We start from the raw sequence: 25,325 nt of genomic DNA on the forward strand, positions 1-25,325 counted from the left end.
AAAAAGAGCAGATTGTTCCTAAACCAGAAGAGGAGGTTGCACAGAAGAAAAAGATATCCCAGAAGAAACTGAAGAAACAAAAACTTATGGCCCGGGAGTAAATTCTGCATAGAATAAATGCAAAAAAAAAAAAAAAAAAAAGACACGGAGAGAGAGGCAGAGACACAGGCAGAGGGAGAAGCAGGCTCCACTCAGGGAGCCCAATGTGGGACTCGATCCCAAGACCCCAGGATCACGCCCTGGGCCGAAGGCAGACACTTAAACTGCTGAGCCACCCAGGGATCCCCCCCAATTATATGCTTTTAAAAAAATAATGTGTATATTTTAAATTAACTATTTTTCAATAAAAATGTAATTGAAAAGAACAAAAATAAAATCTACAAAATTATCAAAGATTTCAGATGTTCTCACCAAAAAAAAAAAAAAAAAAAGAAAAAAGAAAGCAAGGCAATGGATATGTTTATTTTGACTGTAATAATAATTTCACTATATTTATATATTTTTTAATATTTTTAATTTTTTAAAATATTTATTTTAGAGAGAGAGAGAGCATGTACATGCACACAAGCAGGGGGAGGGGCAGAGGGAGAGGAGAGAAAGAATCACTCACCATGGAGCCCAACACAGGGCTCGATTCCACGACTCTGAGATCATGACCAGAGCTGAAATCAAGAGTTGGACACCTAACTGACAGAGCCACTCAAGCGGCCCTAATATTTTATTTTATTTTTTTTAAAGATTTATTTATGATAGACATAGGGGGAGAGAGAGAGAGAGAGAGAGGCAGAGATGCAGGAGGAGGGAGAAGCAGGCTCCATGCCCGATGTGGGACTCGATCCTGGGACTCGATCCCGGGACTCCAGGATGGCGCCCTGGGCCAAAGGCAGGCGCTAAACCGCTGAGCCACCCAGGGATCCCCCCTAATATTTTATTTTAAAGTAATCTCTATACCCAACACAGGGCTCAAAGTTACAACCCCAGGACTAAGAGTTGCATACTCCACCAAGCCAACCAGGTGCCTCTATATTTGTTTCAAACCATCATGTTGTAGATCTTAAATATATGCACTTTTTTTTTTTTTTTACAAAAAGTATATTACCAAATAGTATTACGGCATGATTTTTTTTTAAGATTTTATTTATTTGAGTGAGAAAGAGAGCGAGTGCGCACCAGCACGAGGGGGTGGGGGGAAGGGCAGAGGAAGAGGGAGAAGCAGTCTCCCCACTAAGCAGGGAGCCTGATGTGGGACCCGATCCCAGAACCCTGGGATCATGACCTGAGCTGAAGGCAGACCCCCAACCAACTGAGCCACCAAGGTGCCCCTGATTCTACTTTTTTCAAAGAAAAATATGTATTTATTTATAAGGAAAAAAGACTTAGGCATAAACCATATGTCAAAGTGGTTAAGCATTAAATGATGAGAGTATGGTTGACTTTTATTTCCTTCATTTTGCTTATCTGTATTTCTTGTAACAAATATTGTTTTTTCTAACACAAAAAAATGAACTGTTGAAGAAAATATTTTAAAAATAGGATCAATGGGCATTTTTGTACTTCTTCCATCACAGTTCTTAGGAAGAAAAGGTTTGGGAATGTGGAATGTTCCTCTTCACTTCCAAGCTCAAATATACCCACCCTGGACGACTAGATGCAGCTTTTCCCTCCTTTGACTTGCCGTGCCCATGTTAGCCCTCCCTACTGGTCCAACCTTTACTCCCTAAGTGAGTCCGTGTAAGTTTTGCCCCTGATCTACTGTGTAACATTTGGCAGGATCCTTCCCTTAGGAGCTCCAGTTTCTCCTCTCGAAATTCAGGTTAGAAATCAATGATCTAGACATAGGAAGAATAGTTTTCTTCCAGACATAGGAAAGAATAGTTTTAGAATCAGATAAGCCTTGGGATGAAGTTGAGAATGTGGGCATCACTCACCAGGAAAATAATCCTTAACTATTATTCTCCATTGTCTCCAGCCAGGCTAAGTACCTCCCAGCCTAGGCTTGAACTTATATCTCACTGGTCGTGGTGTAGGGCTCTACACACACTAGTTACTCGGGGAATTCACATTTGTCTCATCCTCCTAAAAAGCAGGCTAGCTCCTGATGGTGATCTGAACCACATGGTTAGTTTTAACTCCTGGAGCACACAGTACACCGTTTTTCTTCTGAGGTTAATTGGTGCAGTGCTTGTTTGTAACAATTCACCAAGCAAAGAAAGGCCTACCTAAGAGATCTTGCAGTTGTCATGCTGCTGGGTGGGGCTTTGGCTAGAAAGGCCAAGGGCGGGCAGCCCAGGTGGCCCAGCGGTTTAGCGCCGCCTTCAGCCCAGGGCATGATCCTGGAGACCGGGGATCGAGTCCCACGTCGGGCTCCCTGCATGGAGCCTGCTTCTCCCTCTGCCTGTGTCTCTGTCTCTGTGTCTCTCATGAATAAATAAATAGAAATTTTAAAAAGGAAGAAAGGCCAGAGGCGGGCTGGGAAAAAAAAAAAAAAAAAAAAGACACATCCCCAACAGGTGCCCAGGCTGTTACCACGAGGCTTGGAAGTCCCGGCTTTGCCTCTGTAGAGCTGTGTGACCTTGGGCAAGTCCCTTCCTCCTACAGGAACGTTGTAGTGGACCGGTACCCCCTCCCGGGTCAGTCTGTGCTACGGCGCTGACCAAGTGGATCCGGAAAACATTCGCCTTTACACGTTTATGAACACGCGCGTAGGGCACCGGAGGCAAGGGACTCAAGGCTGCCGTCGCGCGAGCATCTACCACCCGCTCCATAAATCTCGCGAGACTGCTCCCCTGCGCTTCGCGGCGTCATCCTCTCGGCGGCCGCGGCGGCGAAGGCGACCGCGCGTAAGACACTAACAGGGGCGGCCCGTATCCTTCCGCCGCCGGCGCGGTCCGGCCCTCCCTCCCCTCGCCCGCCAATCCCCGGGCCTCCCGACCTGCCCCTCGGCCTGGACCCACCCCGCGCTCCGGCGGCCCCACCCCGGCGGCGCCGCCCGCCCGTCCGCCCGCGAGTGCCTCCGTCCACCTGCAGCAGGCAGTCCCTCTGGCTGTTCCACTGAGCGGCGCCGGCCGAGCCCGAGGCTTGGGCTCTTGCTCCCCGGCGGAGGGATCCACGGCGGCTGAGGAGGCGGCGCTGAGACTAGGTGGAAGAGGCAGCTACGGCGGCGGCGGCGGCGGCGGCGGCGGCTCGGGCGGCAGCGCATAAAGGGGCCGCCGCCGGGTGATGCGGTGACCGCTGCGGCAGGCTCAGGAGCCAAGTGGGCCTCGGCCCGCAGTCGGTCCTGCCAGGCTCGCGCTCGCGAACCCCCCGTCTTCTCCGGCCGACCCGCGGTCACTGAGGCGGCCTCGCGCCCCCTCGCCCCTTCCCCGTCCCTCCCCTGCCCCCGTCCCCGCCCCGGGGGCCGCCGCCACCCGTCTCCCACGATGGCTTTGAAGAGAATCCACAAGGTAAGCGGCCGGAGGTCGGCTGAGGGTTCCGGCCGCTGGGCGGGCTAGCTGAGCAGGCTGCGGCCTGCACTTCCCGCCGTCGCCTCCGCCCGGCTCGCGGCCTCTTCGGACCCGGCTGCCGGCGGCGGTGGTCCTGCCGGGCGCCCTTCACACCCCACTCCCAGTGATGGCGCCGGTAGAGGCCCCGGTACGCAGCCCGCGCTCAGGCCGCAGGTTCGCCAGCCGGCTCAGCGTGCCTCCCTGGCCTCCTTTCTAGGCCCCGCGTGGTGTGGAGCCCCAGGGCCTCTGCCCGGCCTGGGACTGCTGCGCTAGAGGGCCATTGTCCGGCCATGCCGGGAGGGGGAGCTGGGCTGGGGCGCTGAGCTGTCCCATTGACAGAGGTCGAAAGGGCTCCTCGCCCCACGTCTGCCCGTGTCCCCCGACTCCCGCCTCCCGCCCACCTGCCCTGGTTCCCTCCTCGGAGCCGCCTGAGCTTGGAGCCCACGTCTCAGGCACACGGAGGAAGCCTTTTTGTCCGATCCACAAGTATTCCTTGAGTTTACTTACCTCTTGGCGGCCGCGCACTTCGGTCCACTCCACTCGTCCAGAAACTTAAAGAGTAGGAAGTTCAGAAGGAAAACAAAACAAAACAAACATGACTCTTGAGGGAGGAGGGAAGTAGAAAGAGGTTTTGTTCTTTGAGGTTGCCAAATGTAGTCTGAAATTAAACTTTTATAGGAATGGATCTAATAGAAAAACGTAAATTTGCAAGGATAGAAGTAGAAACCTGAACATTGAAAACCGCTGAAGGAATTACACAAAGTTTCCCTTTACTGTCTCTTTATACGGTGGATTTTAACGCGTAAATTACGTCATATGTTCAGGGAGACCCTTTGAATTTAGAAGGAATTTTGCTCAATTTTTTCTATTCGAAAGGGTGTCTTTGCCCTTTAAGAGGAAAGGTTATTTAGTTATTTGTATGAAGGTTTTCCGTATACTGATTCTACCTTATGGGCTTGGCTCTAAATTTAGAGTACCCCCAATATTGTAACACTCCTGGAGCCTCTGACTATCCTGTCTTTTTCTTAAAAGTGAGAAGTACTAATGATGATTTTTGTTTGGTTTTACTTAGCTCCTTGGAGAAGCTCTATCAAACCTTTAGCCACTTATAAATAGATCCCGGGATTATCCATCGGGAGGAATGGGATGGAGATGTACCGGGAAGAGAACAAATATTCATTGCCCTAAACTCAGGGCAAATACAGACTGTTGGACAATTAAAACACCTCAGTTTGCAGTGGATTTTCATTTCATTCATGCTCAAAGACCTTTAACGTGGAATTAATCCTAATGGTTACTGTAAATTAGGTTAGATCCTTACTAGCTTGTTTGGATTTCTTTGATTTCTAACAAATGAAGAAAGGCAGAGTTCAGAGTAAATCTTGCATTAAAATGAAGCAGGTTATTTGTTAAAAGGAGCTTGCAATTTAATCAAAGAATTCTTAAAGAACTATTTAAGGGACAGGAGCATACTGAGGAATCATCATCCAAATAAAAATGTATATGTATTTTTAAGGTTTGTTTTGTTTTTTTTTAAGATTTATTTATTTATTTATTTGTGAGAGACACAGACTGAGAGAGAGAGGCAGAGACAGGCAGAGGGAGAAGAGGTTCCTCACAGGGAGCCTGATGCTGGTCTCTATCCCGGATCCTGGGATCACGACCTGAGCGGAAAAAAGGCACCCAACTGCTGAGCCACCCAGGCGTCCGTGTGTTTTTAAGGCTTTTAGTAGTTTTTATAGGGTCTCAATGGGTTATCAATTTGAGATTGTAACTGTAGAAGACTGCTCTTTTTTTTTTTTCAACTCCTCTCTCCATGTTCTTACTCTAAAACCTGAAGAGGAGTATGTATGATAATTTGCAGATCAATAAATATACCTTTTAATCTCTATGTTAATTGATATGTATTCTATTTTTTCAGAGAAAGGAACTCAAAACATGTACTTTAATCTCATATACTTGCCCCAGTAATTAGTTTCTTTTGAGTTGCTACATATTCTCTAGATTTTCTCTAAAATATAAAAATTTCAATAAGATCAAGTTTAGGCAATGATACTTTGAACTTTTAAAACTCAGTAATTAGCCTTTTTCCCCCCTGTTTTATAACTTAAGGCCCTCCTCAAAGTATGGCTCAACTTCTGAGACTACCGGGGAATAGAAAAATAAAATTTATTTTGGTATACTAGTCAGTAAGATTGTGAAAACAAAATGGAGATTCCCCCCCCCCCCCCAATTTTTTGTATAATAGCAATTTTAAGTTGAAGTCAGACTTACTTAGGTATGGGTAAGACTAGTTCTTACTATCTTCTTGGCCCTAGTAATGTATCTACAGTGGAATCCCAAAAAAACTTAACTTGGCTTATGTAATTGATCTTGATCTTGAACCTTTTCAACTATCATTCTCTGAAAATACAGTTCTACTTAAAAATACTCTGTTAATGTTAGGTATAATGAACTGCTGCATCTGGGTTCTAATAAACTTTTGCTGAGAACAAATACATTTGACAATGTGGCATCTTTAGAACTCAGTATCTTGAGGGAAATAGTGTTCTGTGAATTTGACAGTCCTTTAAATGCATTGTCTTTTTGGCAGAAGCTTTTGATGGACTTTATTTTGATAACACACTTTAAGGTCTCCTGACTTACAGAATGTTCCAAAGAAGGTCATTATGAACATCCAGTATAGTTCTGTGCAGGGATTAGGACCCTCTGGGCTTGTTTATATCTACACCACATGGTCCTAGCCTGCTGTGTTTTGAGGTTTTCTGCTGACTTTATAGGTCTTTAGCTTTGATTTTGATGCTTTGAGTGTCTGCCTCTTGCAGCACCACCCCCAGCCCTTTTCCAGTTGGCTGCATCTCATCTGTTGTGGGCTGGGAAACTAGATCACGGAGCTTATTAAAATTATGTCTAAAATAAGATCCAGTAGGCTCTGAGTGATGACTTCATGTGTTCTGTGAACTGTGTGGTCTCTGACTGATCAGAGACCTTTTTTATTTCCTGTTTTTCTTTTGTTATACAGATGCAGGAGGCTTTGAGGTACTCTTAGAGTGCCATAATATTGAAATACAGGATTAATTTCTTTATTCTTTGGAAGGATAAAAGATTGTCTTGATTCTTTGAGGAGTTGAAGACAAACCAAAGTTAGTATACTAAAACCTGTTTTCTTAACAGTAATATTTTAGCGGTATCCTGATATTTATAGTTAACATTTGGTATACATGGTTTTAATGCCAAGATCCTCACTTGATTTATTGGTTCTATGATAAAGATTTTTATAGCTAGCTTCTTCTAAGACCCTTCAAAAGATACCCACTTTCCACCAAAGAAGAAAAAAACCACCTCTGTAAGATAAAGATTTCAAACTCCTATAGCTCTAAAAGTGAGCAAAGAGTTGGGGGGGGACTAGACATTACATACGCTATCAGAAGAGGGCAGCTGCTACCCTGCTCTCTCTCCAAATGTTACTATTACCAGGATCTGTGGGCCCAGTGTTGCCAGATCTTCCCTTTTATTCCCCTTTAAAAGGAAAGCCGCAAATCCAGATTTTTGGCAACCAATTCAAATTAAAAACAATAACACATTTCTGGTAGGTTGGTAGGCACTAGTTTAATTTGTGAATTAAAAAGTTGAGGTTCAGTAAGCAATCAGGAGTGTAAGGATTAAATCATTTAAACCATATATGCTATCTTTTTTTAAAGTTTCAAATATTTTTTGCTTTATGTAGGTGGTCAAGATTAAGTAGTTTTTTTGTAAATGTTAATTAACTTCCTTGCTAAGGTTTTACATAGTTGTGTGTGAGGCATAGGGAAAGCCAATTTAGTAGATGGATTGATCCCACAGAAGTTTGTGTCTTACTGTTCATTACATTCTTTTTCATGTTGTGAATCGTCTATCTGTAGACTATATACTTTCAAAATGTTTTAAGATTGGGAGATTACAAAAGGATGATTCTTACCTTTGTAACACTATAATAGTACTAAATTTAAAAAATGATTATTTTAGGAGTGCCTTGGTGGCTCAGTCAGTTAAGCATCTGACTTCAGCTCAGATCATGATCCCTGGGTCCTGGGATCCAGGTCAGTGGGGAGTCTTCTTGGCCCTCACCCCACCCATGTACTCTCTCTCAAATAAAGTCTTTTAAAAAATAATTATTTTAAAATACTGTACTGTGTGATACCATATATTAGTGTTACCCTGTCAGAATGGCAAAATATTATCAAATTGTTCTGTGGAGTACTGTGAACTTTAATAAATGGTTGACTGAAAATGGCTGTTTGGATTAGATCTATCTCAGAAAGCACATATACCTTCTTACTCCAAAAGAAAAGGCTCTTGAAATCTGTAGGAAGATTTTTTTTTTTTAATTTATCATTAGGAAATGTTTTTTGCTTTACATAGTTTCATTGGATTGAGAAACTTTCTTTGGATCTTCCAGGTTGCTATTTATTGATTTAAAGAACCATCACTGAGGGATAATTAATCTAGGTTTGATTAAATTAATTAAAAGGATAGTTAATCTAGGTTTGCTTTAAACTCTGTGTGTATTACTGTACTGCTGAATGACAAAGAGGAAGTTTTGACAAAGTCCAATTCTGGATATTTTAGTCCAGAGAGAGGACTGCCAAAATATCCTAGGCAGTTCCCAGGATAGGAATACCTGACTCATGCCTGATGGTGCCAGGAACCTCTGCATGCTTCATCCCAGAAATGCAGGAGCACACTTGTTTTTTTCTGTAGAAACAGAGTTTTTGTGGTAAAGTTCCCAGGCTAACCTTCAAAATCATATTTAACTATGACAAAGGAAAATAAAGTACCATTAGTTTTTCTATCTACAGAATCAAGTGAGATTTCAATTAATAGAATCATAAAATGTTAGAACTGCAACACATCTCAGAGCTACTATCTAAAAAGGCCATTTGACTTTCTAGGGCTGGATTAAGAACCTGGTTTTTTTTGGTTTTTTTTTTCCATGTACCATTATATAGCTGTTAGGTATGTAAATCCAAAGGATGCGGTCTTTTTCTTTTGTTCAATTGGGTTATGCAGACTGTTACTGGGAACCAGAAGATCTTTTCCTCAACATCTCTTTTTATTGTTGAAGAGGTATGTATGAACTCCCTTAGAACTATATACAAAGTTGGGATGTTCTGTTCTCCATATATCTTTCATCAGAGTTAAATGGGTTTTTAATTTACTTATTTATTATTATTATTATTATTATTTTTAATTTTATTTATTCATGAGAGAGAGAGAGAAGCAGAGACACAGGCAAGGGTGAAGCAGGCTCCATGCAAGGAGCCCGATGTGGGACTCGATCCCCGGACTCCAGGATCACACCCTGGGCGGAAGGCAGACGCTAAACCGCTGAGCCACCCAGGGATCCCCAAATGGGTTTTTTTAATCTCTGGAAGATTAAGAATCACTGTCTTACATCCTTAAACATTCTATTTTAATGTCAGTTGGTGACCCAATTACCTGTTCTACAGAGAAAGTAGAATTCGTATACGTGAATTCTTTCAGATTTCCTTTGAGGCCTTTAAAACAAAAACAAAACTCTATAGCTACCATCTTTATAGTACTCATTCAATTTCAGGATTACTGAATCTTCTGAACAACCCTTTGAGAATTCTGTTCTCTCCAGGCTAGATGGAAAAACAGACACTTGGAGAAGTAAACAAACTTACCTATGATTATATGGTATAGTAAGAAGAGCCAGGATTCAGATTCATGCAGTCTTGACTGTAGCCAGCCATTGCTCCAAAATTACCGTAGTCATCACTCTTTTTCCTTCTTGTCTCTGCAGAAGCTGTACTTTTCCCTTTGTCAAGCTAACTTATGCTTTCCTATTCTTTCTGCCAGGTCCTGGCTCTCTAGTAATTAATTGTCTCTGCTCTCCTAGCTTCAGTTTCTTCTAAGTCCCCTCAGCATCCAAGCTTATCCAAGAGTTCCCCATCCTAAAAAAAACCAACAACAAAAACACTTTTTAACTCTCCTAGTCTGCTACTGCTGATCCCTTCCTCTTCTTTATTCCTCCTATTTCTATCATTGCAGTGCCAAAATTCTTAAAAGAATAGTCTATTCACCATTCTGGGACTTAGTAAGGTCACTGTTGATTACTGAATTGCCAAATTCAATGGATACTTCCTCAGCTTTTATTTAATTTATATAAGTTATGTTATCACTCATTTTCCTAAGCTTCTTTTTTTTTTTAAGATTATTATTTATTTATTCATGAGAGACACACAGAGAGAGGCAGAGACACAGGCAGAGGGAAAAGCAGGCTGCCTCCCTGCAGGGGCCCTGATGCAGAACTTGATCCTGGGACTCTGGGATTGCACCTGGAGTGGAAGGCAGGCACTCATCCACTGAGTCACCCAGGTGTCCCTCCCTTAGCTTCTGATAAACTGATGTCTCTTCCTTTCTCATATCTAGTGTTTCCCAAATTTATTAGAATGCTTTTCAAACTAATACTGTTGATGGATACAAATAAGAGTTTGTGAAACAATGCACGCTTGGGTTAAGATTGACAGCGCAAATGGTCCTAGGTGAATTAATTAAAGTATGTAATCAAAATGTAATACCAGAAGCACAAAATTAGGTAAATTATTTAAAAAACAAAATATATTAAGATGAAACATTTTGTTGTGAAGGACCAAACTAAAAATGGTATTTTTCTTATGTAACAATAGAGACCTTCATCAAAGGTTTCACTAAATATGTTACTGTATGTTGTTTTCATTACAGTATAATATGAAAATTTGTTTCAAATAGGTACACTGTAGCAAAAGATTACAAACTACATATTTGGCATTATTCATGCAGTTAAGCTACTATCAACATTATTGTCACATCTATTTAGGTGACTTAAGAATCAAAGGACTTTGGTTTTCATTTAAAACTTTCTTATTTGGGATGCCTTGGCTCAGCGGTTGAGTGTCTGCCTTTGGCTCGGGGAGTGATTCCAGTCTGGGGATCAAGTCCCCCATTGGGCTCCCTTTGAGGAGCTTGCTTTTCCCTCTGCCTATGTTTCTGCCTCTCTCTGTGTGTCTCATGAAAAAGTAAATAAAATCTTTTAAAAAAATAAATAAGGCTTTCTATTTTAGGGGCACCTGAGTGGCACAGTCAATTAAGCATCAGACTCTTGGCTCAGGTCATGGTCACCCTGAGTGTGTGGAGTGGTGGAGTCTGTCCTGCTTTGGACTCTGTGCTCAGAGCAGAGTCTGCTTAAGTATCTTTCTCTTTCCCCCTCTGTCCCCCCCGCCATGTGTTCTCCCCTCTCTCTCTCTGGAATAAATAAAATCTTTAAAAAAAATTTGGGGGTTCCTGGGTGGCTCAGTTGCTTAAGCTGTCTGCCTTCAGCTCAGGTCATGATCCCAGAGTCCCAGGATCAAGCCCTGCACCAGGTTCCCTGCTCAGTGGAGAGTCTGCTTCTCCCTCTGACCACCTCCCTCATGCTCGCTTGCTCTCTCAATCTTTAGGGGGGAAAAAAACCCTTTCATGTTCTAGTTATAACTCATGAAGAATGGGTTAGTATAGTCAGAATAGTAAGCTTTGATTAAATCTCAAATACAGGGGTGCCTGGATGGCTTATTCGGTTAAGTGCCTGCCTTCGGTCCAGGTCATGATCTCAGGGTTCTGGGATCGAGCCTCACGTGGGGCTCCCTGCTCAGTGGGCAGCTTGCTTCTTCCTTTCCCTCTGCCTCTCCCTACCCCTGGCATGTGCTTGCTCTCTCAAGTAAATAAAATCTTTTTTAAAAATCTCAAATATAGAGGGACACCTGGGTGGCTTAGTGGTTTAGCACCTGCCTTCAGCCCAGGGCATGATCCTGGAGTCCTGGGATCAAGACCCACATTGGGCTCCCTGCATGGAGCCTCCTTCTCCCTCTGCCTGTGTCTCTGCCTCTCCCTCTTTGTGTCTCTCATGAATAAATAAATAAAATATTTTTAAAAATAAAAATCTCAAATATAAATTGAATTATGACAAGAAACTGGATAGATCAGTGGAGTTAAATTGATAATACCCATGATTAAATCCTGTTTGTACATCAGGATTGATGTACAACACACCTGTTTGTTTTGTGTTGCAGTTTCTTGAGGCAAATTATTGCTTTAAATCTGTAGAAATATGTAGTATTTCTTAAAAACATGTATTAAAAGTTAGGTAAAATTTAGGACAAAAAATATTGTCACCTTTATTCGTATAATACATATTAGTGTTTGATGAAAAATGCTACTGTAATTCAAGGAGTTCTAATTGGTCCTTCTTAGAATCATTTTCCTTTAGTCTTTGTGCTTTTCCTTTTACAGGGAATGTCCTCTCACCCCACCCCCTCCTCCTGAATTCTTTATTCATCCTTAGAGACCCAACAGAAATGGCCTTTCTGTGTAGCATGCCCCAGGCATGCAGGCAGTAGGGTTCCACTATAGAACTATTTCTTAGTATGTAGACATGATTGATTATTCTCCTCCTCTGGACTGAGCTCTCCAAGGCAAAGTCCTTGTCATTTACTCCTATTTCCTAGTATCTGATGCATAGTAGACATTCAGTTTTTGTCAATAACATTCAGTGCTGACAGCAAGTGATATGATGAAAAAAATAGGATTTTGGAGTAACATACTTATTGAGTCATGCGATAGCCCTGTAGCCTTGAGCAAGTCTCTTCCGTAGTTTCCTTTAGCTTTGGCTTCCTTGTCTGTAGAATGAGGATGGTGTCATTTACCCTGCAAACCCATGGAGGGTGAGTAGAAAGGAAATAAGGACTACATAAAAGGTAGGTTTTTTTTTTTTTTTTTTTATGATAGTCACAGAGAGAGAGAGAGAGAGAAGCAGGCTCCATGCACCGGGAGCCTGACGTGGGATTCGATCCCAGGTCTCCAGGATCGCGCCCTGGGCCAAAGGCAGGCGCCAAACCGCTGCGCCACGCAGGGATCCCAAAAGGTAGTTTTTAATATCGTCACTGTGACTTAACTGCCACAGTTGCAAAGTTGCAAATACAATACCTAGACTATTTTTCTTTTTTTTTTTAAGATTTTATTTATTTATTCACGAGAGACACAGAAAGATAGGCAGAGACACAGGCAGAGAGAGAAGCAGGCTCCTTGCAGGGAGCCCGATGTGGGATTCGATCCCAGGACTCCAGGATCACACCCTGAGCCGAAGGCAGATGTGTTTAACCACTGAGCCACCCAGGTGCCCCTAGAATATTTTTTCCTTTTTTTTTTTTTTTTAAAGATCTTATTTATTCATTCATGAGAGATACACAGAGCGAAAGAGAGAGGCAGAGACACAGGCAGAGGGAGAAGCAGGCTCCATGCAGGGAGCTCGACGTGGGACTCCATCCTGGGTCTATAGGATCACACGCTGGGCCGAAGGCAGCGCTAAACTGCTGAGCCACTGAGGCTGTCCTAGAATATTTTTTTCTTTAACCATATCAGAGTAAGTTATTAACATGTTGTCTCATCAACCCTAAATACTTTAATGTGTATTTCTTGGATACAAGGACATTTCTGCCACATAATCACAGTACAACCTTCAAAATTAGTAATTTTTTTTTTTTAAGATTTATTTATTTCTTCAAGAGAGACAGAGAGAGAGGCAGAGACACAGGTGGAGGGAGAAGCAGGCCTCCCGCAGGAAGCCTAATGTGGGACTTGATCCTGGGACTCCAGGATCACACCCTGAGCCGAAGGCAGAGGCTCAACCGCTGAGCCACTCAGATGTCCCAAAATTAGCATATTTCCATTGAGCTCTTACTGCCAATAATCCTCAAACCCCATTCAGGTTTTGCCAGTTGTTCCAGTAACGTACTTTTATAGCAAAGAACCCAGTCCAGAGTTACTTGCTGCATTTTGTTATTTATCTATGGTCTCTTTTAATTCCTTAGTCTTTTCTTGACTTTATGACCTTAACACTTAAAACGTTAGAGTCCAGTTGCTTTGCAGAGTGTCCCTCATTTTGGATCTGTTTCCTTATGATGAGATTTATGTCGTGGGTCTTTGGCAGGAATGTCAATGAAGTAATACTGTGTTGCCCTCTTTGCAGACTATCAAGTGGTATGTGATTTTGGTTGGATTCTTTTCATTGCGTCCTGTTGAATGGTATGCAATTTAAATTTGACCCGTTGCTGAGAATTTTCATTTCCATTGCTTGATTAAGATAATGTTTACCAGGGTTCCCTACTGTAGAGTTAATTTTTTTTTTATCTTTGTAATAAATAAGTAATTTATTGGGAGATACTTTGAGAATATGTACTTAATCCTGTTTGTATCATTTATATATTGCTACAGAAGAAAGTACCCCAAAACTTAGTTACTTAAACATTTATTATGATATAGTTTCTGATGATCAGAAATCTGAAAATGGCTTACAGCTAGGTGATTCTGGCTTGGGGTCATTTTTGAGGTTACAGCCACACTATTGCCAGAAGTTAAGTTCGCTGTAGGCTAGAGGATCCCATTCCAAGCTCACTACCATGGTTGTTGACAGATCTTAGTTCCTTGTGGATTATTGGACTAAAGGATTCATTTCCTACCCACATGGGTCTCTCCATAGAGCTGCTTGAGTATGCTTAAGCTATGGTTTCCTTGGGCAGCCCCGGTGGCACAGCAGTTTAGCACCGCCTGCAGCCCAGGGCGTGATCCTGGAGACCCTGGATCGAGTCCCATGTCAGGCTCTCTGCATGGTGCCTGCTTCTCCCTCTGCTTGTGTCTCTGCCTCTCTCTCTCTCTCTCTCTCTCTGTCTCTATGAATGAATAAATAAAATCTTTAAAAAAAAAAAAAAAAAAGATGGTTTCCTTAGAGTGCCCTGAGAGAGAGCAAGAGAGAACACACACACAACCACAATATCTTTTATAACCTAATCTCAGAAGTGGCATGCTATTGCTTTTGTCATATTCTGTTGGTTTCACAGACCACTCTTGGTACAAAGTGGAAGAGAGGACTAAGGAGTATGAATATTAGAAGTCAAGAATCATTGGGAGCTATTTTGGAGTCTAGGTTCCACACCCTTATGCAAATTTTTAAGTTACTGGTTTTTAAACATAAATTTATATGGACTTATGATTTCCTATTTTATTCAGGTGGATTATAATAATTTATTATCATTTATTTTAATACTCAAGGTTTTTTTCTTTTTTTTCTCATCATTCTTTGAGTACTTTGTTTTGGCACCCCAAGGTATCTCTGGCTTTTTCTTTTATACCCTGCTCTGGCCCTGTAATCATCTATTTTTCCAAGGATTCCTAGTTCTGTTTACTGGAAAATGGTATTTAGAAATCAAGATCTGGAGGCTAGGTGTGCTCGTTGCTCTTGGAGTCTCACTGCTTCCAGAGTTTCTCAGTGTGATCAGTGAATGTAGGTAGGGAATATGTGTGTGTGTGTGTGTGTGTGTAGACCGACACATACATATAATACATCGCCATGTGTATGTGACATTCCTGCCAAAGATGCATGACCTAAATTTGATCCCGGGACTCTAGATCGTGACCCGAGCTGACGGCAGACAGCTTCACTGACTGAGCTGCCTAGGCACCCCTGTAGATACCATTCATGCTCTCTTTTTTCCCTTGGGGATGCCTTAATTGTCCTGACTTGGACATCCTGCACTGGGTCATACCCATCCCCTTATAGATGTTCTCAGAATTAAAAATAAGTAAAATAAAGGGCTTCTTATTTGGCAGAAATATTTAGAGAAGAACTAAAGTAATAGTGCCAGTCATGTAGAACATAAAATAGATACAGGATGTTCAGCCTAGTAATTGTAACCGCTTAGCACTTTTTCCAGCTAGGGAATATGGCCCTTCTTTTTGCTTCAGTTTTATACCATTATTTGATAAGCAGCCATTAGTTCTCATCCACATAAACTGTTTGTAGATTTTTGAAAGTGGTGACAGGTACACAGGTAACAAGTGTATAGAACTTGTTTGGCAAATCTTCATCCTCCTGATGTTTTTGGACAACTGCACACACTGTATGGAACATTTTTTATTCCTTTGGCCCAGATGGCATTGTTGAGCTTGGTGTCAGTATGCACCTCTGGAGTTCCCATCTTCTTCATGTGAAGTTTCTGGATCTCCTTGCATGCCCAAGGGGCTCACTTTGAAATCCATTCCATGGATGCGCTCGTGAATGTTGATGGTATATTCTTAGGTCACTACCTTGTTGGTGGCAGAATGGTCTTCTTGCCACCCTTCTTTACAGGAGCCATCTGCCAGGCCCTAGTTGGAAAGGGAGAGCACAAGGTATTGTGGAGAATATGGTCTTTTCTACAGCTATCTTGGAGTAAACCAAGACCATAATTTTAATGTAGTGGGTTTTTTTGTTTTTGTTTTTTTTTTTTAAGATTTTATTTATTCATTTGAGAGAGAGCAAGCATGAGTGGGGAGAGCGGGAGAGGGAGTAGCAGACTCCCTGCTGAGCAGGGATCCCAACTCAGGGCTTGATCCCATGACCTGAGATCATGACCTGAGCCTAAGGCAGACATTTAACCGACTAAGCCACCCACCCAGGTGCCCCAATTTAATGTTTTCTAAGATAATTTTGATAACTCTGGTATCCTGTATAAATACACTAGTTTCCAGTCTTAGAAATATTTGCAAACAACCATAATTAAATAAATAAATAAAACTTACCTTTTTTATGAAATATTTCATACAAAAGTATAAAAGATTTTAGACACTGATATGATCAACACCTATGTACTTAATATCCAATTTAACATTCAGAAGAACTACCTAATTTAGCAATAGTGTTAAAGTTTATTTAGCAATAGCTTCTCTCTTTTTTAAAATATTTTTTTAATTAAGTAAACTCTATCCAGCATGGGGCTTAAACTCACAATCCTGAAATCAAGGGCAGCCCCGGTGGCTCAGCGGTTTAGCGCCGCCTTCAACCCAGGGTGTGATCCTGGAAACCCGGGATTGAGTCCCATGTCGGGCTCCCTGCAGGGAGCCTGCTTCTCCCTCTGCCTGTGTCTCTGCCTCTCTCTCTCTCTGTGTCTCTCATGAATAAGTAAGTAAAATCTTAAAAAAAAAAAAAAAAAATCCTGAAATCAAGAGTTGCACACTCTATGAACGGAGACAGCCAGGTGCCCCCAAAAGCTTCTCTTTTTATTTTATGAGCTTAGCATTTTTGCATATTGAGAAGTATTGTTTATGTTTTCATAAGGGTGCATTGTTGGTGGTGGGGGGGAATTGCTTGTGGAACCACTCCAACTTCACTTATTTCAATAAGGCAATATCATCAATGAGCTTAGTAGTAGGCCAGTTTAGATTATTTGTATCTTTAAGTATTGTGCTTCACTTTTATTGACTAGAAATAGTAAACTCCACTTTGAAATTATTGAGCTTACCAGCAATATCATAGATATTTGTGAGCTCTTTTTAAAAGTGCATTGCAGGGATCCCTGGGTGGCGCAGCGGTTTGGCACCTACCTTTGGCCCAGGGCGCGATCCTGGAGACCCGGGATCGAATCCCACATCGGGCGCCCGGTGCATGGAGCCTGCTTCTCCCTCTGCCTGTGTCTCTGCCTCTCTCTCTCTCTCTCTCTGTGACTATCATAAATAAAAATAAAAAAAACATATATCTTAAAAATAATAATAATAATAGGGATCCCTGGGTGGCGCAGCGGTTTGGTGCCTGCCTTTCGCCCAGGGCGCGATCCTGGAGATCCGGGATCGAATCCCACGTCGGGCTCCCAGTGCATGGAGCCTGCTTCTCCCTCTGCCTATGTCTCTGCCTCTCTCTCTCTGTGTGACTATCATAAATAAATTTAAAAAAATATATTAAAAAAAAATAATAATAATAAAATAAAAGTGCATTGCATGATATTTAGTGTATTTATTTCAAGGTTGGTTTGAAACCATTTTCCAAATGTTTAAAATACTGATTAAATTGGTTTAAAACAAAAATTTGAATTCTTTCTCAAAACAAATAGTTATACCCTTTATTTTCATCAACACAGTACAAATCTTGAATAAATAAAATCTGTTTAACGTGTACTGGCAATCCCAAAACATGCTTATGCAGTAATTTATTTTTCAGTATACATGTCTTACTTTAGTTCCTCTGTTATTGAACCTATAACTTAATGTGGAAAATAAATTGAATGAGGTCACATGCAACATTAACATAAAGTTAAAGAAATTGTTCCGCTTTGGAACAACTTGAAACTGACTGTGTTTATTGGCATTTGGGAAGGAGCTATTAGTTTCTCAGCCTAGACTGTGGACATGATTTGATCTGTAATCCTAGAGCCCGGGGTAGGGCCACGACTGTGACACTCTTTTTACTTTATTTTTAAAAAGATTTTATTCATCTATTTGACAGAGAGGAGCACAAGTAAAGGGGAGTGAGAGAGGGAGAAGCAGGCTCCCCGCTGAGCAGGGAGCCCAATAAAGGGCTCAATCCTAGGACCCTGGGATAATAACCTGAGCTGAAGGCAATTGCCCAATTGACTGAGCCACCCAGGGTGCCCCCTTTTTACTTTTATAGTCCGTATTTTCATTGTCTTATAGTTTCCAGTATTGCTGTTAAGTCTAAAACTATTCTGAAAAAAAAATGAAAAAATAAAAAATAAATAAAAATTAAAAAAAATTAAACTATTCTGACTCCTGATCCTATATATTTGGCTAGTTTCCTTTCTGAAAATTTACAGATTTCAATGTTTGTGTTTTCATTCTTAGATATATACCTAGGAGTGAAATTGCAGGGTGATGTGGTAATTCTGTTTAACTTTTTTTTTAGGATTAGTTATTTGAGAGCGTGTGTATGTGCACAAGCAGTAGTGAGCAGAGGCGAGGGAGAGGGAGAGAGAAAATCCTCAAGCCGACTCTTATTCTGAGGACAGAGCCCTTCGTGGGTCTCGATCCCAGGACCTTAGCTGAAACCGAGAGTCAGAAGTTCAACCCATTGAGCCACCCAGATGCCCCTGTGTTTAACTTTTGAGGAATCACCAGGCTGTTTTCTAAACCAAACTGTACTATTTTACATTCCCATCATCAATGTATGAAGGTTCTAGTTTCTATACATCATCATCAACACTTGTTACTTTATTCATTTTTTAAGATTTTATTTATTTATTCATGAGGGGGGCGGGGGGGCAGAGGGAGAAGCAGGCTCCACGCAGGGAGCCTTATGTGGGACTTGATCCCCAGACCCCGGGATCACATCCTGGGCCGAAGGCAGGTGCTAAAGCACTGAGCCACCCAGGATCCCCCACTTGTTACTTTATTATTATTATTTAAGGTTATATTAATCTATTGGACAGAAAGAACACAAGTTGGGGGAGTGGCAGGCAGAGGGAGAGGGAGAAGCAAGCCCCCCCACACACAGAGTAGGGAGCCTGATATGGATGGGACTTGATCCCATGACCCTGGGATTATGACCTGATCTGAAGGCAGACACTTAACTGACTGAGCCACCCAGGCACCTGTTACTTTATTATTTTGATTATAGCTTTCCTGATAGGTGTCAGGTGATATATCATTGTGGTTATGATTTGCATTTCTCTTAATTACTAATACTAAGCATTTTTTCACATGCTCATTGGACATATATATATTCTCTTTGGAGAAAAGCACATTGTTTATCCATTTTTAAATTGGCTTGTCTTTATTGTTGACCTGTAAGAATTCTTTGTTTATTTTATATATTAAACCATTATCAGTTAAATGATTTGCAGGATTTTTCTCCCATTTTGTGGGTTGCCTTTTCACTTTATTCATGGATGTACAGAAGTTTTAAATGATGGAAGTCCGGTTTATCTAATTTTTCTTTTGTTGCATGTGTTCTTAGTATCATAGCCAGGAAATTGTATCCAAGGATACAGAGATTTGCATTTATGTTTCCTTTAAGAGTTTTATAGTTATAGCTATTACATTTAAATTTTTGCTGTCTTTCAATTTTTTTATCATAAAATTCATATATAAAACTTATCATCCTAGCCGTTTTCCTCCCCCCCAGAGAGGGAGAAACCCAAGAGGCTTCATGCCCAGCGCAGAGCCTGACATGGGGCTTGGTCTCACAACTCTGAGATAATGACCTGAGCCAAAATCAGGAGTCAGACATTTAACGAACTGAGCCATCAAGGTGCCCCTTAGCCCTTTTTTAAAAAAGATTTTAAAAATAAAATAAATAAATAAATAAAAATAAATAAAAGATTTTTTTAAGTAATCTCAACACCTAGTGTGGGACTCGAACTCATGACCTGAAGATCAAGAGTTGTGTGTTCTTCCCACTGACCCAACCAGGTGCCCCACTCCCCACAACCATTCTCAAATAGACATTTCAGTGGTATTAAGTACATTGTATTGTTGTACGACCATTACCACCATCCATCTCTGGAACTCTTCACCTTTCAAAACTGAAACTATACTCATTAAACAGTAACTCCCTATCCTTGTTCTCTGTGGCCCCTGGCAACCATCATTCCACTTTTTGTCTTTATGGTTTTTTACTAGGCTCCTCATATAATTGGAATCAGATAGTATTTTTCTTTGTGTGACTTCTTTCTCTTCAGTGCAATATTGAAGTTCATCCATGTCAGAATATCCTTCCTTTTAAGGCTAAATAAAATTCCACATTTTGCTTATCTACTTGTCAGGTGATGGACACTTGGATTGTTTACATGTTTTAACTATTCTGAATAATGCTGTTATGAACATGGATATGCAAATGTCTCTTCAAGACTCTGCTTCCAGTTATGTAGGGTTTATACCTAGAACTGGAATTGCTAGATCATATGGTAATTCTATTTTTAATTTTTGGAGAAACTGCCATACTGTTTTCCACAGTGACTGTACCATCTTATACTCTCACCAACATGAATCCAACCAACACTTGTTACTTTCTGTTTTTGTTTTTTGTTTGGATTTTTTTTTCTAGTAACCTTCCTGATAGGTATGAGATTGTGGCGTGTGGTCCATTTTTAGTTAATTTTTGTGAAATGGGGTCTAGGTTCATCTTTCACATATGAATATCCAGTTATAGCGCTATTTGTTGGAAATATTCTTTCCCCCAAGTGAGTTGTTTCTGACAACTGTAAAAAACTAGTTGGTCATAAATCTATGGGTTTATTTCCGAACTTTCTGTTCCATTGATCTATATATATTTCTCTTTTTTTTTTTAATATTTTTATTTTTTTTAATTTTTATTTATTTATGATAGTTACAGAGAGAGAGAGAGGCAGAGACACAGGCAGAGGGAGAAGCAGGCTCCATGCACCGGGAGCCTGACGTGGGATTCGATCCCGGGTCTCCAGGATCGCGCCCTGGGCCAAAGGCAGGCACCAAACCGCTGCGCCACCCAGGGATCCCTATATTTCTCTTTTTATGCTGGTATCATACAGTCTTGAATTGAATACTGTGGCTTTGTATTAAGTTGTAAAATCCTTAAGTGTGAGGATCCATCTAAATTTATTATCTAAATCCTTCTAAATTTATTATTTTCCATGATGGTTTTGATTCTTTGGGTGCCCTGCATTACTGTATGAATTTGAGAATAACTTTGTCATTTCTATAAAAAGAAGGGGGAGACATTTGGAATGTTTATAGAGATTGCGTGGAATCTGTAGATCAATTTGGGGGAGTATTTGGATTACTCCTCTTATATTTTCCTTTTTCCTTCTTTGTTTTTTTATTTCATAGAAGACTTTCTCATTCTCATTATGTTTAAGGATTTTGCTCTTGTTTCATAGAAGCAATAGCTTCTCTTACCTTTAGAATATTCACGATAGTTTTTCTTTTGTTTTGGCTTTTTCTCCTTGTATGGTCCTTGTTTTCCTTTGCTTTTTTCTATACATTGTTTTGGTGCTTATCTTTCATATTGAAGATGAATGATCAAATGGTTGAATTCTTCATTGTCATTTATATTTATTAGGAGTCGAATACTAAAAACCTGGTGCAAAGTTCTGAGCTTATAGGGGTGAGGTTTCTCAACTGTGGAATCAGTTTACAGTTTGCTGATTGGGCTATTTCTCTGGATAAACCATTAATATCAGTAAATTGTAAAGCTCTTTATCTTGTTCTGCTGACTTTTTTCCTAGGGATCTTTATAATCTCCTGCCTAGACAGTACATGCCTGGCTTCCAGTTTTCTCAGAACCACTGGGAACAAAGTTTGTATGTAAATGTTCACTTAGCCTTCCTGTTTTCTGTACATTATCCATCCCCCTGACTGTCCTTATATAATCTCTCAGTCCTGAGTCCTTGTTTTATCTTTTCCAGAGAACAAACGTCTGGCTTGTGGCTTGAGTTGGAGAGGCATTCACTAGAGGAGTTCAGAGTCAAGAAAATGATCTAGACATCACTTTTAATAGTTTTATTTTATTTTTATTTTTAAATTTTTAAAAAAGATTTTATTAATTTATTCATGAGAGACAGAGAGAGCGAGAGGCACAGACAAAGGCAGAGGGAGAAGCAGGCTCCATGCAGGGAGCCCGATGTGGGACTCGATCCCGGAACTCCGGGATCATGACCTGAGCCAAAGGTGGCGCTAAACCGCTGAGCCACCTGGGCTGCCCCTAATTTTTTTATTTAAGATTTTATTTATTTATTCATGAGGGACACAGAGAGAGAGAGAGAGGCAGAGACATAGGCAGAGGGAGAAGCAGGCTCCATGCAGGGAGCCGGATGTGGGACTCGATCCAGGTCTCCAGGATCAGGCCCTGGGCTGAAGGCGGTGCTAAACTGCTGAGCCACTTGCGCTGCCCAGTTTTAAGTTTTAAAGTTTTATCTTTATTAATATTTTTATCCATAAACCATAATCAGTATTTAGTTGTCAAAGTTTACTTAGATGTTAGGGAAATGTATATATTTTATTTTATTTTTTATTCTTTTATTATTTTTTAAAGATATTTATTCTATTCATGAGAGACAGAGAGAGAGGCAGAGACATAGGCAGAGGGAGAAGCAGGCTCCCTGCAGGGAGCCAGATGCAGGACTTGTTCCCCAGACCCGGGATCACTTCCTGAGTGAAGGTAGACACTCAACCACTGAGCCACCCAGGCATCCCAGGAAATGTATATATTTTAAATGATGTGCATTTTCAGTGAATACAGATAAACCAACTATATTTTTTAAAAATGTATTCTGCTATGATAGACATTGTTTCCAAGTTTTTGCTGCTACAGACACTGAAGCATCAACAGTGCCATACATGTCTCTTGGTGCTCATAGGTGAAGGTTTCTTTTTATAGTCAGCAGAGTTGTCTGGTTAGAGATTGTGAGCCTTTTCATTTTTGTAAGATATTGCCAAATTGTTTTCCAACGTTTTAATTTTTCTTATTTTTTAAGGATTTATTTATTTGAGAAAGTGAATGAGAGAGAACACAAGCAAGGGGAGCAACAGAGGCAGGGAGAAGCAGGCTCCCCACTAAACAGGGAGCCTGATGCAGGGCTCAATCCCAGGACCCTGGGATAATTGAGCCAAGACAAAGGCAGTTGCCCAACCAGCTGGGCCACCCAAGTGCCTAGACACCCAACTAATAAGATACAAGGCTTCCTTCCTTCCTTCCTTCCTTCCTTCCTTCCTTCCTTCCTTCCTTCCTTCCTTCCTTCCTTCCTTCCTTCCTTCCTTCCTTCCTTTTTAAAAGATTTTATTTATTTATTCATGAGAGACACACAAAGAAAGAGGCAGAGACACAGGCAAAGGAAGAAGCAGGCTCCATGCAGGGAGCCTGATGTGGGACTGGATCCCAGGACTCTAGGATCATGCCCTGGGCAGAAGGCAGGCGCTAAACTGCTGATCCACTCAGGGATCCCCGATACAAGAGTTTCTAATTAACTTACTTTCTTTTAAGATTTACTTTATGAATGTAACACATTATAGAAAAATGGACAAAACAGATGTCTGACAAATTTCCAAGTACTCCATCACCCATCATTTTATGTTATTTCTCAATATGTCTTCCATCTTCACTTGATTTTTTTTTTCACTTGATTATTTTGAAGCCAATCCTAAATATCCCATCATTATATCTAAATAATTCAGGTTAATTACTAAGAGATAAGGCAATGGTTTTCAACTCTGGGCAGTTTTGCCCACTAAGTAACATTTGGCATTGTTTGTAAACATTTTTGGTTGTCACAACTGAGAGACTACTGGGGGCTACTGGCATCTAGGAGGTAGAGAGGCTAGGGAGCTGATAAACCTTCTGCAGTGCATAGGATAGTTCCCAACAACAAAGAATTATCCAGCCCCAAATGTCAACATTTCCAGATTGAAAAACCCTGAGATAAGAACTTTTTAAAATCATGTGTATGATACAGTTATCACCTCTTTTTCTCTTTTTTTAAGATTTTAGGTTCTCTCTACATTCAACATGGGGCTCTAATTTACAACCCTGAGATCAAGAGTCCTATTCTCCACTGACAGCCAACCAAGTGTTCCTATTTTTTTTTTCAATATTTTCTTTCCTTATTCATGAGAGACACACACAGAGAGGTAGAGACACAGGCAGAGGGAGAAGCAGGCTCCTCTCAGGGACCTGGACTCTGGAATCTCGCCATGAGCCAAAGACAGATGTTCAACCCTGACCCACCCAGGTGTCCCCCAAACACTCCTGTTGTTATCACATCTAAAATATGAACAGTAATTTCATGATATCACGTATCCAGTTTAAAATTTTTCTTTTTCAAATGAAGTTGTTTTTATTTTGTTTTCTTAAAGATTTTATATATTTAAGAGAGGGACAGAAAGAGCCATGAGGAAGACAGAGGGAGAAGGAGAGGGAAAAGCCGACTCCTTACTGAGTGGGGAGCCTGGTGCAGAATATGATCCCAGGATCATGACCTAAGCTAAAGTCAGATACTTAACTGACCCAGCCAGCCAGCAACCCTCAAATGAGGTTTTATTTATTTATTTTTTTTCAAATGAGGTTTTAATTATTTTTTACATTTGATTTGTTTGAATTATTACATAGATAAAGTCAACTAATTAAATTTGGTTGGTGTCTTTTAAATCTTTAGGTATCCCCTCTTTTCTCTTACATTTATTTGTTGAATACAATAGATCCCTTGTTTTATATACTGTCCCATATTCTCTAGGTATTGCTGATTGTATCCTCCTCTTCTTAAACAGACTTGCAGACAGTCCTGTTTTTAGCTCTACTTCCAGGAGTTGCTTGTACTATCAACTTCTGAGCCTTTGTAAATTTGATTCTTTGGGTTTTTCTTGTAGATTATAATTACAACCTTGGGACTGCCAAGTCACTAAAACTCATCACTCTTCTCTTTTACTTTCCCAAAATTTTGTTGCTGTTGCCTCTTCTCCCATTCTTTGTACTAGTGGGTTTAAGCCTTAAAAAAAAAAAAAAAAAAAAAAATTCTTAACTGTAGAGAACAAATAGATTGTGACCAGAGGGATGATGGGTCAGGGAAGGGGTGAAATAGGTGAAGGGGATTAAGAGTATACTTATCTTTTTTTTTTTTTTTAATATGAGTATACTTCTCTTTATGAGCACTGAGGACTGTATGGAATTGTTGAATCTATATTATACACCTGAAATGAATATAACACTGTATGGTAACTACCCTGGAATTAACATTTAAAAAAAAAATCTGTTGACTCTTATTTTAGTAGGATTTTGGAGAGAGTGAAAGTTGCATGTTCAATCTGTCATTTCATGTGAAATTTTGAGATGCAGTCAGTGATTCTTACTATATATTTTTCTAAAAACATGCTGTATTACTAGACCAAAAATCTATATTTCTAGGAATTGTAACTTAAAAGAAACAGGTACTTCAAAAGTCATAAAGTACAGAACTCCTGTATATCTAATTATTTTTATGTAGCAGATAAAAGTATTGGATATTTGCAGTATTCTGAAAATATCTCGTGATTTTC

The 25,325-nt window shown here is 40.7% G+C and overlaps 1 protein-coding gene across 2 annotated transcripts in view; it reads left to right on the forward strand.

The window, feature by feature from the left end:
- The first annotated feature begins 2,986 nt into the window (after positions 1 to 2,986).
- UBE2D2 (ubiquitin conjugating enzyme E2 D2) overlaps positions 2,987 to 25,325 on the forward strand; it is a 55,507-nt gene continuing 33,168 nt past the window's right edge. The window contains exon 1 of one of the 2 annotated variants that reach the window (XM_072826072.1): positions 2,987 to 3,443. In XM_072826072.1, the coding sequence (XP_072682173.1) occupies positions 3,420 to 3,443 (24 nt within the window). In that variant the 5' untranslated portion in view covers positions 2,987 to 3,419. The remainder of the gene's footprint in view (positions 3,444 to 25,325) is intronic. The other variant, XM_072826074.1, reaches the window with a different exon arrangement.

This window comes from Canis lupus, chromosome 5 (genome assembly GCF_048164855.1).
Source record: "Canis lupus baileyi chromosome 5, mCanLup2.hap1, whole genome shotgun sequence".
Taxonomy (NCBI): Eukaryota; Metazoa; Chordata; class Mammalia; order Carnivora; family Canidae; genus Canis; species Canis lupus.